Genomic DNA, 20,317 nt, shown 5'->3' with positions numbered 1-20,317 from the left:
GGGTCGGTCACGAGGTGACATAAGTTCAAGGTGAGGGGCAGAAGGTTTAGGAGGGATGTGAGGAAAAACTTTTTCACCCAGAGGGTGGTGACAGCCTGGAATGCGCTGCCTGGGAGGGTGGTGGAGGCAGGTTGCCTCACATCCTTTAAAAAGTACCTGGATGAGCACTTGGCACATCATAACATTCAAGGCTATGGGCCAAGTGCTGGTAAATGGGATTAGGTAGGTAGGTCAGGTGTTTTTCGATGGGCCAAAGGGCCTCTTCTGCACTGCGTGATTCTGTGATAACAGGGGTAGGGAAAGATTACTATTGTACATAAAGTATAGAATTTAGTATATGGTATATTGAGGTATGTGGGCTATAGTACAGGTACTACAACAGTGTGTGGATGGGAAGTGCACCCTCTGCAGAGTCACCAAATGCACCCTTAAAAAATTGATTCTATTGAGATCATTTGTAAGTACATTTATAAACAAGGTAGGAATTAAGATCAACCGCTCAGACCAAGTGAGGCAAAGTTGTTGAAACTTGTAGATACCTGAGACGTGCACTGCACTAAGTTTACAGCTGTCAGTATGTAAGTGTTATGTGGTAATTGCCTGCAAAATCTCTCTTTAATAGAAGCACTGAACCCGGAGCCCTGCCTCTGCTCATCTTTAACAGTTTCCCCATACTATTGGCCACACCTTCAAAGTCCTTGCATTGCAAGTGTTCTTCAACTTTCTTTTAGAAAGGTTGAATTACTTTCCAACATGTCATTGGCAAACTGCTAGCTGAAGGGCAATTAGAGTTGGGCAGCAAATGCTGGGGCAATTTTAATCTAACTCTCCATGTGGAAATCTCACACGGATTGAGTGGAATGCTAACATGGCTCACCTACGCTTGCCAGAAGTGACATACATTCATACACAGGAACCCATTCTCTGCAAATAAAAGGAATATGTTCAAGCCTTGTACCTTTATTGAATTACCTGGGAGCTTGAGTGGCCTGCTGATCTCCGTTGCTTTCTCCATAGCAATACATCAGTCAATCAGAGTTAACTTGCCAACCAATCACCGCCCTTTTCTCCTGTAGTATAAATTGTGATTGTTTGAAATTTGGCCTTCTTGTGCTTGTCCTGTTGAGCGCAAAGCAGAAAGCTTCAGCAACATGTCTCTCTTTTCAGCAATATTCAAGGAACTCAGTATTGAGTTCAACCAACCCACTCAGTATTGTTCATCGACACCAATGGAGAGTAAAAATCCAACATTGCCTCCAATCCCCGTCAGTTTGGCAATTGGCGGGATAGGTTAAAATTGCTCCCATTTTCATTTAAAGTGTCAACGAATGTACCAAAATACAGAGAACCAAAGAGGCCAAACAAAATAATTTCCGGGGTCTTTATGCTTCATTGCATTTTTCAGTAGCACTGTTTCAGCTATCATTCCTATTGCTGAACCTTTTTAAAAGGTGGACAAGCCTTTTATTTTAAAGAAAGACACTATCAGCTCCTATTACAATTATATCGGATTAAGGTAGAACAGAGATATGTCTCCTCGCAATTTATGTCACTGTGCCCATGAAAATGTCAGTGAAGACATTGCCTCTTTAATGTGTTTCACAAAATATCTGAAAAACAGTTAAACCTTTTGTCCTTTGTAACATCTAGCTTATTTTGAGGTTTATACTTGGTACGGCAGGCTTGACAGATTTCATCTTGAGACCTAACCTGTAGGGGAAGGAATCAGAAAGAGGAACAGTGAGTTCTATTATTACAGGAACCAGTCTGAACAGACAAGTGGTGTTGCATGAAAATGTTAGAGAATTGAGAAACTTTCTTGTTTGTGTTTTCAATGGGTTTGTCTCTCAGTCTAGTCCATTCCTCTTAATTCAACGTTGCTTAATTCAAGTTACTTGGTTTCTTTTAACAAGCACGAAATTCCCTCTTTGCTGTGTTATTTACAAATCATCTGATGACTCAGTGTTCTACTGCAAAGATTGAATTTGAATTATCGCTAGACTGTATGTTAATGCTCTGCATATTCGTTATCAAAGATTGAGATGGTGATGTTTAATAAGGAATGAAGTTTCTTTACCATTTACTCTGCTTCAAGAATGCTACCAGACAATAATATTAAGGGTTGTGAAATTTCTTTCCAAATTTTAATCAAAAATTAGATGCAAGTGTGAAATGGTGAAATACCGACTTTGCACATCTCCACTTTTTTTAAACCCATACTAAAGTAAAAATTGCACTGAAAAGTATCTATCTATTGATATATTTTATAAAATTGTCATTGATTTATAAAATACTGGGAAGATTAAACCTTCAGCTTTAAGATTAATTTAGTATTCATATATATATACATTTCTAAGCTCTCCTTACCTTTTTTGTGGTTCTGTGATGAACAAATGTCTTAACAGAAAACAACATCTTGTACTTTATATATCGCCACTAATGTAGTAAATTAGCCTGAGGCACTTCACAGGAGCATTATATTTTTTTATTCATTTACAGGATGCGAGCATCGCTGGCTAGGCCAGCATTTATTGCCCATCCCTAATTGCCCTTGAGAAGGTGGTGGTGAGCTGCCTTCTTGAACCGCTGCAGTCTCTGTGGTATAGGTACACCCACAGTGCTGTTAGGGAGGAAGTTCTGGGATTTTGACCCAGCGACAGTGATATATTTCCAAGTCTGGATGGTGTGTGGCTTGGAGGGGAATTTCCAGGTGGTGGTGCCCCCACGTATCTGCTGCCCTTGTCCTTCTAGATGGTAGCCGTCAAACAAAATTAGACTCTGAGCCACATAAGGAGATATTAGGATCGATCACCAATAACTTGGTCAAAGGGTTAGGTTTTAAGGAACATCTTAAGGAAAGTGGGAGAGGCAGACAAGTATAGGGAGGAAATTCCAGAGCTAAGGGACAAGGCAGCTGTAGGCATGGCTGCTAATGGTGGACTGATTAAAATCAAGAGGACAAGAGGAGCACGGAGATCTAGAAGGTTGCAGGACTGTAGGGGGTTACAAGGGTGGGAGGGGGCAGGATGAGAATTTAAAGATGGAGAAGTAAAGGGGGGGTGGATGTTCTTTTTCATCAGAATCAGTAACTGGCAAAGTAATGGAACTGAACATAAAGAACAAATCTGAGGATTGCTGATTTGAAAATCACCTGCCCTACACCATATTTGAAGCTTGATAAGGAATTGAGTCAATAGAAGGAAGCAGAGTGACTAGTGAGGAGAGGTGTAATGAATGGGGTGTCTCAGGGGATCTGTGCTGGCTCCTGATCTAGATCAACAATTTGGCTTCAGAAACACAACAAAAGCTGGGATTGAAAAGCAACAGCAGAATGTGATCCAATGGCTGTGGAGTTACAGAAAGAACAAGTCAAAATTTGCAGGGTAGGCAAAATGGAATGTTAAATTCAGTACAGAATCCCAACTGGTTTTCACTTTGGAAGGAATAAATTGGAGTGTACGCACAGCAAGAGAGGCTGAAAGAGATCAAAGAATGATAGTGGACGTAGCAGCAACCATGCCCAGTTATTGCAGAATAGCATTCAAGAGAACAAAGAGAGCTCTAGACTCCATTGCCAGACCAGTATCAAACTGAGGGCAGTGTAGAGCTGGAAGCAGAACACACCCTGAAGACTGTATTCAATTCTGATCATTAAGGCCAAGAAGAAACATTGAAGCTGTAAAACCAGTGCAGGGAGAGGTCATGAAGGTGGTCTTGACTGTCAGAGGACAGCTACAAGGATAGATCAGGAAACTCTTCAGCCTTGAGAGGACAGAATTGAAAAGGTACCTTTGTAGCCTGCGAAAGGGGAATAGCAAAACTTTAACAGTGAGCGTTATTTCAAATTAAACCACAAATACAGGATTGGGGACAGGGTGGTAAGCATAGGTACAAATGGGTAAAAGACATGTTCAGGATGGATATTAGGAAGCAGTTCATTTGTGAAAATCATCGTAGCTGGTATAGGAATTTACCTTTGACACTTCCGTGAGTGGATGTTAAATTCGGTTTCCTGGACCTGAATCCAGTTTTAACAGAAAGACACAAACACACACTGGGCTGAACTCTGTGCTTCCAGGGACAGGTTGGCAGATGGAGGGGAGTGGGGAGGGACATATGTAAAATTGGCCAGGGTTGCCATTCCCAGCAGCTACCTGCCCAGCCACTGCAAATTTAACCACGCCAGGAGAGATGATGGGAAGCTCCCCCTATAGACAGACTGAGGTCCTTAAGGCCAATTAATGATTATTCCTGCTCACTGCTCGATATAACTTACAGCAGGCGGAGACCGGTGACAGGTGTGTCACTTCTTGGGCTGGGCCATTAGACACATCTCCCCCAAGGAATTCCTCAGACCTCCATTTCCCCTGCCCCCGCCCTGTTCATGCCACCAACCCCCCTCTCCCTCCTCCCCCGCCAACCTCGGCCCCTTGCCAGGACCTGCGATTACCCTCCCCCACTTACCTTCACATCCAACTCTAGTGGCAATTGCTGTTGGGGATAAGTGCAGTCCCAGCCGTGGCCACTGCTTCTGATGGCGCTGCTGGGACTGGAGAGCTGTCAGCCGATTGATAGCCGGCAACCCTTAGAGGTGGGACTTCTTCCCCAGGTGAGGTGGAAATCTCACTTCAAACCAAGTAACGCCCCAATGGCTGTAAAATTGCTGTGTGTTGAGCCAACAAAATGTGAACAGGAGCCTCGCCCCCGACATTTACAGCAGGGGCACGGGGACTCCAGCGCAGTGTAAAATCACGGCCACTGTCTCACATAGAGGTTATCTTTATTTAACCACAAATACAGAGATTAACTAAGAAATACAACTGGACCTGACCTGGAATCTTCAAATGTCCCAGTTGGCCAGATTGACAATCACCCAAAATCTGTTGAACCTCAAGCATCATATTTCTTATGGTTGTTCGTAAAAGGCAGAAGCCCACGCCTACAAAACCCAAAACAAAATGTCCACTTGCTGAACAATCCTGAGTGCGCTAATAACTACACTAACAACCAATTTAAGATAATCAGTCAAGCTTGTAATGTGGCTCGTTGATGCTTGTTAGGAGCAACATACATTCATACACAGTGTCCCATTCTCAGCAAACAAAAGGAATATGTTAATTCAAGACTTGTGCCTTTTTGAATTACCTGGGAGCTTGGGGAGCCTATAGATCAGTGTTGCTTTTTGCATGGTAAAGCCTTGGCCAATTAGAGTTGACTTGCTAACCAATCAGCCCCTTTACTCCTGTTGTATAAATTGTCGTGATTGTTTGAAACTTGGCATTCTTGAATTTGTCCTGATGAACGCAAGATGAAAAGCTTCAGCAACATGTGCTGCTTTTCAGCAATACATGTCTTCTTTCTGATTAGGGCATGTCTGCCCAAGCTAACTGCAGAGCTGGAGCAAGGTATTGTGAAGAACATTGTAGAACTTTAAGTTTGACTTATATTTATATTTGTGTGTTAAGAAAGGTGGAATATGGTTTCCGTTTCATTTAGTTTTTTCTGAGCTTTGTGCTGGGATGTCTGGAATGCCTTCTAGCAAAAAGCTGCGGTTTTATGGATTTGTATGCATGCATTTTTAATGAAGTTTTACAACCTCGGAAGTGAAGAGATGGATTACAACAGGGTTAATATTTTAGTGATTTTGGGAAAAAAACACAAAGTTTAAAAAAAAATGTATTGTTGCCTAGCAACAAGGGTCCAGTGACACACAGAGACACAGGTAAAGGCAGGAAATAATTTCAGAGCATGTGTGTCAGAGAGTGAAGACAGGAATTTGAAGCTCTCTGATAAGGAATACTGCAAGGTTGCTGGAGACTGAGTTTAGGGAACTCGTGTTTGCTCTGTCAAATAATAGTGAGTTTAGAGTGCTGTTTGGTGTGTCTCAGGGAGAGATACCAGCCAGGGAGAAAGCATCTAGTGAATGTTCATAAATCCACCGGAAGAAAGTCATTTACAACTGGGTCAGCCCCAGTAAGAAGCCTCGGTGTTGAGATAGTGGTAAATCTACACTGGGTTTTTGTGTCTGTAAAAGTACTGCTGGGATAAAAGGAATACTGTGAGTCTGAATCAGTTTCTGGTGTTTGTATTGTGATCTTTCCAACCTTTTTGTCCGGTGTAATATGGTTTGGTTTTCCTTGTTTAATAAATGTTTTATTCTTTATGTTAAAAGTTCATCAGTAAACTCCTGTGACTTTGTTCAGTAATTTGCCTCCATGCTTTCTAAAAAGACCAAAGTTAGGATCTGTCAAGTCAGGTTTCACCCTGAGATCTGACTTGTCCAGTATTAACATCAGCTGGGATTGTAACAGTATTTTTAAGTTCTTGTACTCTTTTGGTGCACATCTTCTTGGTGATCTTCACATGTACACCTCAATGTTTGGCCCCTTCTGGCTGACCTACATGGGTTGTTGTTCATTGTTGGTTCAAAGTGTATTGGGGTTACCTCAGAGTGCCTGTTACTCATTGCTACCGTTCCTCTGATTCCAAAGCAACCCAACGTTCTGCCCTTTGTTCAAAGCTGTCTTCATCTCGACAGATAATGTCTGTTGTTATCTTCCTGTTTCTCAGCTTGCAGTTAATGCGGTTTAGCCATTGTTAAAAGTTCATACGGTTCCTTTCTCTCAGCCATGCTTTTAGGGATGTTTAAAATAGATCTTCATTTCATTGGAATAGATTTAGGGTCAGGGAAGGCAAAAATTCTGAAGACATTCACGAGCTAAGTGAAAAGTAATCAAAAATGCTGACAGAGTTCGTAGTGTATTGAAAATCGCTTTGTGAATTTTGTCCACTTGAGGCTACCATACATATATGTGCCAGCAGAGGGAGTCTGCCAGGAAGAGAAAACAAAAGGATCCCTGTTTAACAGCCCTATGGGCTGGATTTTACCGTCGGCGAGCGGGAGCGGGGCTCGCTTGCCGACACATAAAATGACGCGCGGTGATGTCGGGCGGAACTCCCGATGTCACCGCGCCCCATTTAAATTTTCAGGAAGGCGGGGGTGCAGCAAAATCAGCTGCGCGCTTGCTGACCTGTCAATGGTCAATTAAGAGCAATTAAAGTAATTAGTGGACCTGTCCGTCCAACCTTAAGGTTGAACTAGAAAAAGCATGAAACCTCTTGCACGGGCGGGATGAGGTTTCATGTACGGTTTTTAAAATTTTAATAAAGTTTTTTTGGAAATTATGAACATGTCCCAACTTGTGTGACATTGTCAAATGAGGGGACATGTTAGGGAAATTTTATTTTTCTATTTTGAGCTTTTTCACATTTTGAGCCGATCTCCCTGAGGCTGCACTTAGCCTCAGGGAGATGACTGCACTCTTTTGTGCGTATGCGTGAAAGAGTGCACTCTCAATTTTAGGTACTCCCCCCCCCCCCCCCCACCCCCCCCACCTCGCCTGCACAGGAAGTGCATAACGCTTCCCTGCGGATGTCACGCTGGGCGGGCCTTAATTGGCCCGCCCACGTAAAATGGCGGCGCATCCCCAATCGGAAGCGCGCCCGCCCATCAACTCCCCCCCCCCCCCCCCACAATGGGGGGAAAAGTCAGCTCTATGTCTTTGGCTGAATATGTCCCAAGAACTTCACAGAGCATTAACCTTGGCTGCAAGGGGGCTGAAACACAAAGGGGAGGAAGTGATAATTCAGTTACACAGAGACATAGTCAGATCCCATCTGGAGTAACTGCATTCAGTTTTGGGCACTGCACCTCAGGACAGATATAGGGTTTTTCAAAAGGGAGCAATACATATTTAGAAAATTGATACCTGTGATTCAAGATTTAAATTGTGACAAATGGTTTAAGAACTGGGCTGTACTCAGGCTGACATAAGAACATACGGATTAGGAGCCACTCAGCCACTCAGCCCTTCGAGACTGCTCCACCACTCAATTAGATCATTGCTGATCTGATTTTAACCCCAACTCTGCACTCAGACACGTAAAATGACGCCTGGTGGCGTTGGGCGGGTATCCCGATGTCACCGCGCGTCATTTAGATTGTCAGCTTGGCGGGCGGGTAGCTACGTCGGCTGCAGAACTATCAAAGGCCTATTAAAGCCATTAACAAAGTCATTAAAGTTGTTAAGAAAGTTGCCCGTCCAACCTTAAGGTTGGCAGGGGGGCAGGCGAAGAGCCCAGGCGGCCTTCACATTTTTCATGAGACCTCATCCACGGGTGGGATGAGGTTTCAGTGAAGGGTTTATTAATTAAATTAAAATTTTTGAAAAAATTCATGGACATGTCCCAGCTCATGTGACATTTTCACATGAGGGGACATGTCCTTAAAATTTTTTTTCACCTTTATTAAATTTTCCAGAACATAAACTAATCTCCCTGAGGCAGCGCCGTGCTTCAGGGAGATTTCTGCGCTCATTCGTGTGGATGTGTGAAAGAGCGCAGGCCCCGACTCAGGGAACACCCCACATTCCGGTTCGGGGTGTGCATCACGCTGAGTGGCTTTAATCGGCCCGTCCACGTAAAATGGCGGCGCGGACCCAATTGGGGGCACCGATCGGGTTTGAGCTCGCTCCCGCCCGTGCACAGCACACCCCCTCCCCCATCGATGGGGGGAAAATTCAGCCCAAGAGACGGGACGGGAGGGATGGAGAAGAGGAGGGTGAAAGCAAGTAAGAAATGAAAACAGAAGCTGGACCAGCTTTGGAATGCAGGAACAGGAAGAGGCCATTCTGCCCCTCAAGCCTGTTTTGCCATTCTATGAGATCATGGCTGATCTCTGATCTACCTCCATGTTTACCCCACAGGCTGAGGAAAAGTGAAGACCAAAATAACTCCAAGGGTATAGGCTCCCCCCGCCACCGCCCGTTTGAAATTCTTCCCACATTTTTTTAAGTTTAGTGGGAAAAGTAACACCCTGCCCATAACCCAGGAAAAAAAAAAATTCTGAATAAACCTCTTACCCGGAAGTTCCGACCCATCTCCCTCCTTCTTCTTAGAAACGCTGACAAACCCGTCCCACATCACTTGTAACCTCTGCCGTGGAGAACTGAATTAGTGTCTGCAGTTATCATAGTCGGCATACAGGCCAGAAGGCTGCCAAGTTCCTTAATGGAACAATAAGATGGTGTTGTCTGAGTTGTGCAGGGTTCTTTTGGGAAATGCAGAAGGCCAAAGCCAGAGAACCAGAGTGGGAAAATGGTACAAAACAGAGGTGCTTGGCAAAGCAGCCACTTTATGTACGTTCACTCCTCCCCTGGAACAGAGGCTTTGGGCCTGAGGATACCTGTGAGAGGTTCTGGGAGGCCTGGGACAGAACTCAGTGGGTTGAGATGTGGGCAATTGTCAGACATGCAATTGCGGCATCGGGGGCAGGATTTTTCAGTCAGCGTGTGGGGGCGGGCCTGACACGCCGATGCGTAAAATGATTCCCTGGCTCAGGGAATCCCCACCCCTGCCCGCGCAGGGAGCGCATAGCGCCTCCTGGCAGATGTCACGCTGGGCGGGCCTTAATTGACCCACCCACGTAAAATGGCAGGGTGCCCCCAATTGGGGGCGCCGATCAGGAACCCTCCCGCCTGCGCCTGCTCCCACACATCCCCCCTGACCGGGGGAAAATGTTGCCCTATGAATAGGAATATGCATTTCATGCAGAATTGGTCCTTTCTTTTTAGGTGTTGTGTTCTAGATGTTACTTTTACCAGTAAATATTTAACCATGGGAGAATAATGTAAAATGGTCATTCACAAATGTACAAAATTTTGGCGTTTGAATGTTAGTTTATCAGGTTAGGGTTAGTGTTTCTTCCTAAATTTAGTTTGGGAAAAAAACTAAGGTTCTTAACTGTTCAGTTTTCCGTTACTTACATGTTCCTCATTGATGCTCCTTAAATCCATCCGATTTTATGTATTTGTTTTTAATCACACAGGTATTTGATTGTGATTTGACATATAAACCCTCATTGCAGCCAACTGGTAGATTGAGGTCCAGGGAATGTGATGCTGAGGCTGTACAGCCTTTATTATCCCCAAGACTTGACTAGCACACTCCTGACCGGCCTCCCATCTTCCACCCCCCCGTAAACATGAGCTCACCCCAAAACTCTGCCGCCTGTATCCTAACTCGCACAAAGTTCCATTCACACATCACTCCCCGTGCTCACTGACTCACAGTGACTCCCATTCCAGCAACACCCTGATTTTAAGTGTTTCACCCTTGCCTTTTTATAATTCTTTCATGGGATGTGGGCGACGCTGGTGAAGCCAGCATTTGATGCCCATCCCTCATTGCCCTTGAACTGACCTTGCTAGGGCAGTTAAGAGTCAACCACATTGTTGTGGTCTAGAGCCACATGTAGGCCAGGCCAGGTACGGACAGCAGATTTCCTTCCCTAAAGGACATGCGTGAATCAGATTGGTTTTTGCAACAATCGATGATAGTTTCATGGTCACTGAGACTAGTTTTATATTCCAAATTTCTTAACTGAATTTAAATTCTACCTCCTGCATACCTGATGGTAACCAATCCACCATTGGCTGTCATGCCTGCATCTGCCTAGGCCCCTGTGCTCTGAAATTCCCTCCCTAAACCTCACCACTTCTCTACCCACCTCTCCTTCGTTAAGTTTGCTCTTTAAAACTTACCTCCAAGACCAATGCCTGTGTTCATGTTTGTGTGATAATGCTGTTGTGAAGTGCCTTGGGACATTTTGCAATGTTAAAAGCGCTAGGCAAATCCCCGTTGTTGTTGTATGACACTGAGGTGCAGCGCCTTTGGATGGATGGGCTAAAGTGCAAAGGCTTTTCATTTAACGGGCTGGATTGTCCCAGTGAACAGAGCAATCTCAATAAGAGGAGATAATTATAAACTGAGTCGAGTGGCTCGAGCATTTTCAAATTTGCCCCAAAACTGTTGCCACACAAGAGGATACTGTGTAATTTTGCACTCAGTTAATTAAGCCGGATTGCTGTATTGTGACACCCACGACACTGTTCGAAAGACAGATTGACTTGGAAGAGTTGCTTTTTTTAACCAGGAGGTCATTTTGCTCGATCTTCTTGTCGTTTTTTTATGAAGAATCTTGCAGCTGCTTAATTAATTCCCAACTGGTTCCCTGGTGAGATGTTTCTAATGAAGATGAGTTTAACTAATAAAATCAGCTGTCAAGAGAAGAATGTGAAAAAAAAGAGAAATTACCGTCCGTTGCGTATTCTTCAAGTTCATTTAACCGTAAAATTCTTCATAAATGTTAAGTAAGGACGTGAAGATGTAAAATTGGGATGTGGGAGGGGATAGGGATGCCTTTCGGCTGATTTTAGCTTCAAATATTGTCCCTGTTCATTAGTATGCATTTTTAGGCTTCAGTCCCCAACCACACAGTTGATCCAAGGAACAATTGTAGTCCATTCAGACCCTTGAGCTTGTTCTGCCATTCAATCGATCATGGTTGATCTGTACCTAGCCTCCATCTAGTAGTCTTTGTTCTATAGCTGGCAAAGACTCGATGGGCCGAATAGCCTCCTTCTGTACTGTAATGATTCTAGGACCCTATCCCTCAATATCCTTGCCTAACAGATATATTGTGTTACTCTTTTTTTTAAGGCTACAACTATTATTCCCATGATAACAAACCACAACACATTATTAATGCGGTGTGAAATTAACCAACAGGAACCATTATCCAGCATTCCTAGACATCCTTTAATCAACTTTGCAAAGCATTATGCACACAGGAGCACTTGGTACTCATTAAAGGAGTTATAACTGAAGGGAGAGCTCCATAGAAAAGATGTTTAAACTGTATATCACAATCATTTGATGGAAAACCTTTTGATCATAACTGGAATGACCCTACATATGTATCTAGCCATAGTCCCAAAAGGACCATAGACATCTCTCTTCATTGAGAGAGACATCTTGGCAACTCATAGCTTGAAGGGCACCACTCTGCAAGCATGGGGCAAGACCTGCATGAATTACCATATCCTGTACAGGGATTGAACCTACACTGCTGGTGTCACTCTGTATCTAGCCAGCTGAGCTAACCGGCCCCTGGAATGACCCAACTGACAGAGGAATAGGAGTGTGTAATTCAACCCCCCGCACCTGTTTTACCGTTGCATGAGGCTAATGCTGATCATTACCTTAACTCCATCCACTTGCCCAGCTCCACATCCTTTTATACCCTTGCCCATCAAAATTCTACTGGTCTCAGATTTCTGACTGCATTTATTGAAGGCTGAACCACTTGTGTGGCTGAGATGTTAATCCTGTACCCCAGCCCCTACTTGAACCTGCCTGTTTTTCATTTAGGGTTTTCTTTATTTATGGCGCCCTGTCATTCAGTTTATCATTCCTCCTCCCAATATTCATCATCTGTTGAGCTATATCAAATGCAGGTACAGTGCTTCAAATCTGTCTGTCCGAAAACAGCCGGTGTCCCAAAACTGGACGTTTTTGAAATGGCGCGCTGGTCTAGTTCCAGGGTCGGTTTAGGTTCAGGGTCTGTATTAGTGATTATCCTTCTGCTCAGTATTTTTCCCCCAGTCTTCTTCACTTCTGCTGTGCCCAGATTGTCCCTATCAGAAAGAATAGCTTCCACTTTTTGTTCCCGTTGTGAAACAGAATCATGTACCCAGTCTTCTGGGGTAATCTTTTCCTCGGGCTTTCCTCGTCCTTGGTTCCTCTCCACCAGGCACTGATCGAATGTGCAGGTGAGTGGATGGCGATGAGGAAAGGGAACTGGAGAACGCATTGTGGGTCCCCCAGCATCAGGGTCACGACCAGGTACAGTGTCCGGGCTCTTGGGACTGCTCCTTTGCTTGCAGTTTGACGCCTCTGATGAGGTAGGGTCCTGGGCCCAAGGGAGCATTGGACAGAAGCACATATTTCCAGGTTAACCTGGATCCCGATCTCTGTAGTATTTACTTCAGGGTCTTTGTAGCATTCAGGATCTTTATTCGTTTCAGGCACTGTACAGGTTGGACGTCTAAAATCCTGGAAAATCTGAAATCCGGCATGGACTCAGTCCTGAGGGTGCTAGGTTTGGGACACCACCCCTGTATTATTAACCAAGAATTTATGCCAAATTTACAATGAACTTTGGTGAATCGACACTTGGAGTAATGTGAACAGTTCTGGTCTCCCTATTAGAAAAAAGGCATATAAGCAGATAAAATATTTACTAGAATGTTAACCAAAACTGAAATGTTTTATCTATCAGGAAAGATTGAACAGCCTGGGGCTCTTTTGTCTATTAAAGAAAAGGCTGAGGGCTGACCTTTAGATGTCTTTAAGATTATGTAAGGGTTTGATAAAGTGGAGGCAGAGATAGAGAAAATGTTTCTACTTGTGGGCAAGACCAGAACTAGAGGCTGTAAATATAAGATAGTCGCTAATAAACCCAGTCGGGAATTCAGGAGAAACTCCTTTACCCAGAGAGTGGGGAGAATATGGAACTCACTGCCACAGGGAGTAGTAGAGGAGAATAGAATAAATAGATTAAGGAGAGGCTAGAGGCCATGAGGGAGAAAGGAAGAGAAGGGTATGTTGATGGGGTTGGATGAAGGAGAGGGGAGGAGATTCGGGGGAAGCATAAACACCAGCATTGGGCCTAGTGGCCTGCTTCTGTTCTGTAAATGCTTTATAAAATATTACAGATATTATTCTGCAATGCTTATTATCTCTGGTTGGCAGGCGCAGCAGAAGTTGTATTGTAAGGAACACTTTTTTATTTCATTTTAAATGATGTTGACAGATGATTAACATGCTCCAAGGACAATATTGCTCCACAATCCAGCAGGAATAGTGGAACAGGCTCCCAGCGAAGGTGCTTAATGCTGCGTTAATTAACACGCACATCAAAGAACTGCTTGAATACCTAGTTTGGAAAACGATCAAAGGTCATAAGCAAAGATACAATCAAATATTATTATCAGAGTCTCCGAGCTGCGCCATCCTTATGAGTATCATACCAAGAAAATCAACCTGACAGGCATAAATAATGTATGATTTCAGGTGGGATGGGATTTTTGTTCTTTTTATTAGTGGGGTGGGGGAGGGGGAAGAGAATGTTGCAGAAACTTTGCACAGCTTCTAAAATGGATTTGGTGTCACCCAGTGTCGTGTGATAACATGTTTCGAAGTTGATTAGCTGACCTTTATGCAGCTCTCTCGCTTGATTTCAATGAATTTCGGGACCAATGTATAACAGGTGGCCGTGTTATACTGTGGCTTCAAATCAGCAGTGGCCCAGCGGTCATGCTTCTGCCCCTGATTCAGACAGTTTGTGGGTTCAAGTCCCGCTTCAGGCCTTGAATGCAAAAATCAAGGCTAATGGTCCAGTGTAGTACGGTGAGAGTACTGCACTGTCAGAGGTGCTGTCTCCCAATGAGATGTTAAACTGAGACCGTATCTGCCCTCTCAGTTGGGTGTAAAAGATCCCTGGCACCGTTTTGATGAAGAGCAGGAGAGTTCTCCCAGTGCCAATGTTTGTCCCTCAATCGCACTCACAAAAACAGATTATCTGGTCAGCATCACATTGATGATCGTGGGAGGTTGCTGTGCGCAAATTGACAGCCTTGTTTCCTAAACTGTAGGACAGTGACTCCACTTTAATGGAACTTCATTGGCTGTAAAGCGCTTTGGGACATCTGGTGGCCGTGAAAGGCACTATATAAATGCAAGTCTTCCTTTTAAGTCAGAATTATCTGCATAATCTGTGGAAGGCACAAGATCGATGGATTAAATTGCTTTTCTCATGTTCTGGGCCTTTTGCCTCGAAGGTTCCTGCTGATTTCTGAAAATACTCTCGAGGGGGCTTGACATGCACTGGAGAAAAGTGATGATCATTTTGAACTTGGTTGCATTGTTCTGCGAAACATTTTAAAATGGGAAAGAATCACTAAAAAGTGATAATTGCTCCTGGATATATGATATTCCTTTTCTTCCTCCATGGGATGTAGGCATCGCTGGCAAGGCCAGCATCTGTTGCCCATCCTTAATTATCCTTGAACTGTGTGGCTTGTGAGGGCATTTAAGAGTCAACCACATTGCTGTGGATCTAGAGTCACATGTAGACCAGACCAGGTAAGGACGGCAGATTTCCTTCCCTAAAGGACATTAGTGAACAGCTGGGTTTTTACAATCGTTGATAGTTTCATGGTCACCGTTCCTGAGATCAGCTTTATATTCCAGATTTATTACGTGAGTTTAAATTCCACCAGCTGCCATGGTGGGATTTGAACCACAGTCCCCAGATCATTAGCCTGGGCTTCTGGGTGACTAGCCCTGTGACATTACCACTATGCCTGCACCACCCCCACCCCCGCCAATTATTTACAATTGTTTTTTACAATCTATATTTTAACTAAAATGTTTTTTTGATAAAATTCCAAAGCAAAAAGCTCCTCCATCAAACATCAGAGCAGACATTCTCTGTGAAGAGAACTGACGGCAGGCTTCTTGGCCTATCACCCTGTTCTACCACCATTATCAAAGAGTCTGCTCGGTTTTCAGATAGTGTTACAATCCACTCAGGTTTCTATGCTTCAATCTCCACTGGGTTTTTCCTTAAACAAAGAGAAAAACTTTACGGAGAACGTCGGAAGGGACAAATGACCCAGAAATCAATCCAATACGGCTATCATAACATGATCGTGTGTAGGTTGTAATAGAGCAACAGCCCTGTTACCAAAACCTTACCCTCAACTACAATAATCAAGCTAGCGGTCCACATTGAGGCCAGGATAGGAATCAAACCGCAGTGCTCCAAATATGTGTGTACAGTGTAAATGCTCCCATTGATGACCATTAATAATTAGCCTTGGTAGGGTATAACGGGGGTAAAGGTTCTTGTGGTAACTATGGTTTTATCTAATGTATAGTATACCTTTAAGAAGATCACATGATCTTGTGTAACCAATAGTGGAGTAGTGTGGGCTAACTCTGCAGTTAGTAAGTAATCAGTAGTCTGTAGGGGTAGTCAGAAGTATGGAGATAGGGCTTGGTGTGGAAGTGAAGCACACATTAGTAGCTGCTGAGTACCTTGTAAATAAACAGAATGTATTCCACCTAAGAAGTGTCTGCTGAACTATTCTATCCAAAGCACCAGCTTGGTCACCTCGCAACAAGCGTGCAATAGGGGCTCACAGGTCTCAACATTCTGCTTTGGGTGCAGACAGGAAATTGCACTCAACATGTACTTGAAAATTGAGTTGGTTAGATTACAATTCAAGTTTCTGCCAAAATTATATTTGCGTAATCAATAACATTGCACAGTCTTCCATGAACCTGTGCAATGGGTCAGTGTAACAGAAGGCTGTTGCTCTTTTATATACATACTTCCCATTGTATTTAAGAGGGTAAGCTGGTGCAGTTTGATTAATAAAGCTGAAAATGGGTTTATCACAAAAAGTAGACATTTTTAATCACAGTCCATCTTTCGTGAATGACTTAATTTTAAATCAGTGAAGATAACTCAAAATGATACAGAGCCATTTATTTGTTTAATGGTGTACAGTAGTCAGTTTCTTAGTGAATTAAATATTTCTCAATAGGTAAAAAAAAAATTGCATCTTAGTGCCTGGACAACTAAGAAAACTCAGTTGAACAGGCACAATTAAAAAGGAAAAATAGGAAAAGCAAAGTATTTTTACAGCTCTTCTCACAACTAGCGGTCATCTTAAATTGCTTTACAACCAATGAAGTACTTTTGAAGAATAGTCACTGTTGCAATATAGAAACATGGGCAGTCAATTTGCGCACAGCAAGCTCCCACAAACAGCAAAGTGATAACGGCCAGATAATCTGTTTCTGTGATGCTGATTGAGGGATAAATATTGGCCAGGATACATAGGATAACTCCCCTGCTTTTAAAAATAGTATGCTGGAATTTTGTTTACTTCCACCCAAGCGGATAGTTGGCACCTTGGTTTAGCACCTCATCTGAAAAACAGCACCTCCAACAGTGCAGCACTCCGCTGGAGCATCAGTCTTGATTTTTGTGCTCTAGCCCTGAACCCAGAGCCTTGTGACTTTAAGGCAGGAGTGCTACCAGTTGAGCCACAGCAATTGATTGAATTGGGCCATCCTTGTTACTTCAATCTGGGGGTGGGGTGGTGGGGGGGTGGGGGTTGGTAGGGGTGGGGCCAGTTCCATGGGCAAAATCCAGCTTCAGGCGAATGATTTCTAAACCCCACGTGAAAGATCGTGGAAACTCAGTCAACACTTGGGCTCCCACAAAGGTCATTTTGCTCGATCCTCTTGTCTTTTCTCTGAAGAATTTTGCAGCTGCTTAATTATTTCCCCACTGGCTCCCCGGCCAGACGTTTCTAATGAAGATAAGTTTAGCTCATGAAAACAGCTGTCAAGAGAAGGAAGTAAAAGAAAATTACCATCCATCGAGCACTCTTCAAGTTAATTTGACCATAAAGTTCTTCATAAATGTTAAGTAAAGACTTGAATATGTGAACTGGGGAGGTGGGGTGTGGGTGGGGGGAGGTAGGGAGCTCGCTTTAGCTTACTGACCTTCAGTTTAGCTTCAAATATTAAATCTGAGTTCAGTAAGGTGTATGTTTAGGTTTCAGTACCCAAGCTTTTTCACCGTTAGACACAGGACTATAGGAACCAGTGTGCGCCATTTTCTCTGACCTATGCTGCATTTATCTAATGAACTTAGTTGAAATCAGACAAACCAGTGCAAATTATTGTGGAGGCGTGATTGACACGACCTAAGATTGAGTTTCTGCAATCTTACACACTGGTTTGGCCAATTTCGACCAGATCGAATTGAGAAAAGTGGCACAAAATCTCGGAAACTCCACACCAGAGTTTGCTAACTGCTAACATCAATAGAGATGAGGCACCAAATGCACGTTAATCTCCATTCAAATTGACCCAGGTGAAGAAACGAGGTCACCGTTTCTTTGTTTTATCTGTACACATATGCTTGTATATTTTACAATTACATTAAAGGTTTAATAAAAATACAAAGGTGATGATGCAGTATTTGCGTAACATGACAGGATCATGACATGCAGGTTCTAAAAATTAAATAATGGCCATTCGGTATTGTTGAGAAGAGAGAAATGTTGCTGAAACTTTTCATCTTTCACTCATCAGGACAAATGCAAGAATGCCAAATTTCAAATGATCACAATAAGCTATACTATAGGAGATGCTCTCTGCAAACAAAAGGAATATGTTCAAACCTTTCACCCTTTTTGAATTACGCAGGAACTTGAGGAGCCTATAGTTCCCCATTGCTTTCTGCATGGAAACACGTTGGCCAATCAGAGTCAACTGGCCAGCCAATCAGCACTCTTTTTGCCAGTAGTGTGAAATGTTGCGATCATTTGAAATTTGACATTCTTGCATTTGTCCTGATGAGTGCAAGACGAAAAGCTTTGGCAACATGTCTCGCTTTTCAGCAAGATTCAAGTTCTGTAATACCATTCAAACGCAGTTCATTCAAATATTTATGTTCATGCCTCTGATCTAAGGTAGAGAAGGCCATTTTAAACTAAGGAAATAGTTACAATAAAGCTCATAGTGCAAAAAATTGAGCATAAGAAATGTAGATATAAGCTGACTTGGCTCAATTCGTAGATGAAACACTATTTACAATTAGAAGGTTTGTGAATTCAATCTAACTTCAACACTTTGGCTCCATAGTATAGCCTGACACTTCAGTGCAGTGCTAGAAGAATATTATGTATTGCCTGAGGTGAAGTCTTTTGGGTGCAATGTTGAACTGAAGCCCTATCTACCTGTTCAGGTGGATACAGGAGGCCTTGTGGCAATTTTAGAAGAAGGGAAGAGTTCTTCAGGTGCCCTGGCCAATATTTCTCCCTCAGCCATTCTATGAAAACCAGGTTAACTGGTCATCCATCCCATTTACTGTCAGTGGGACCTTGCTGTGCACAAGTAGGCTTCACTTCAAAAGTAATTAAGTAACTGTGATATGTTATGAGACACCATTCAAGTGCAAGTTATCTTTTTACTTTGCAACACTCCTGCAAACAACTCTTCAACATTATGAGAACATCAATTAGTTACAAGCTAGAACCATCAAATTAATATTAACTAAAGTAAAGCAAGACCTTTTTTCCTCCTTAGAGTACAATCCTCCAGAACCTCTGGATCTAAACATTCTGCAACAGTGAAGCTGCTTATTGGAATCCTTTCCCAGCTTCAATGAGATCAGGTTATAATGAACCTCAAGATCTGAGCAAACTCAACATTAAAAAAAAAAATCAAAGACGAAGTGGAAAGAAACACAGTGTCTTGCTGAAACAAATTTACGTGTTGGCACTTTGCCGATGGATGAAATGCTATTTCCATTGGCAGACGCCAATTTTGGATTCAGTAGACTTGGGCAGACCAAAAGTGGTAAATCTTCTTGGGCTGATTATTCATCCCAAAGCACTTGATCAGACCATGATATAAATCTAATTTAATAGAATTAAAGTATATTCGGGTATCGAGGCAACCATGAATGGCTAATTGAAAGCTCATGGGCTGTGCGTGTTTTAACCTTTTGTTTCAGAGATCCCCGAAGATCCAGAAACAGCTGAAGAATTTTATCATGAAGATGATTTTGAATCTTGCTCTGATGAAAATCTAGAGATGAGAGAATCAGAGGAGGAAACAGAATTCACCACTCTCCAAACTTATGAGCAGGCAAGTAGTGTTCCATTTGGTATCTAAATATCACACCTGGCAACATTTGGCAAATATCTGGGTAGTGTATAGCCGCAGACCAACCATGATCTCATGGTTGCCAGAACAGGCTCAAGGGGCTAAATGGCCAACTCCTGTTCTTATGTTTCTGTGGTCCTAAGTTGTTGTGGAGAGGTGAGCGGGGAGAGAAATAGGAACAGGAGGGAAGAGCAGTTTGTGTCATGATGGAAGTCATAAAAGGGGGATTGGGGTACAAGAAGTAAGGAAATCTTGCTACAGTTGTACAGGTCTTTGGTGAGACTACACCTGGAATATTGCACACAGTTTTGGTCTCCATATTTAAGGAGGGATAGAGCTGCATTGGAGGCTGTGCAGCGAAGGTTCACTAGATTGGTCCCTGGGATGAGAGGGTTGCCCTGGGATGAGAGACGGAGTAAATTGGGCCTTTATTCTCCAGAGTTCAGAAGAATGAGAGGTAATCTAACTGTAACATACAAGATTCTGAAGCAGCGTGACAGGGTAGACACTGAGAGATTGTTTCTGCTGGCTGGGGACTCTAGAACACAGGGCACGGGTCTCAGTATAACGGAGGGGTCAATCATTTAGGATGGAGTTGAGGAGAAGTTTCTTAGATGGTTATGAATCTTTGCAATTCTCTTCCCCAAAGAGCTGTAGACAT

General features: G+C 43.2%; 1 protein-coding gene across 1 annotated transcript in view; it reads left to right on the top strand.

Annotated features, from left to right (window-relative positions):
* The window catches only part of nek11 (NIMA-related kinase 11), a 316,688-nt gene that overhangs the window by 246,203 nt on the left and 50,168 nt on the right, over positions 1-20,317 (top strand). Inside the window, exon 13 of the mRNA XM_078535823.1 lies at positions 19,505-19,638. Within this exon, the coding sequence (XP_078391949.1) occupies positions 19,505-19,638 (134 nt within the window). The remainder of the gene's footprint in view (positions 1-19,504; positions 19,639-20,317) is intronic.

This window comes from Cetorhinus maximus, chromosome 3, assembly GCF_964194155.1.
Source record: "Cetorhinus maximus chromosome 3, sCetMax3.hap1.1, whole genome shotgun sequence".
NCBI lineage: Eukaryota > Metazoa > Chordata > Chondrichthyes > Lamniformes > Cetorhinidae > Cetorhinus > Cetorhinus maximus.
This window is presented reverse-complemented; position numbering and strand designations above follow the sequence as displayed.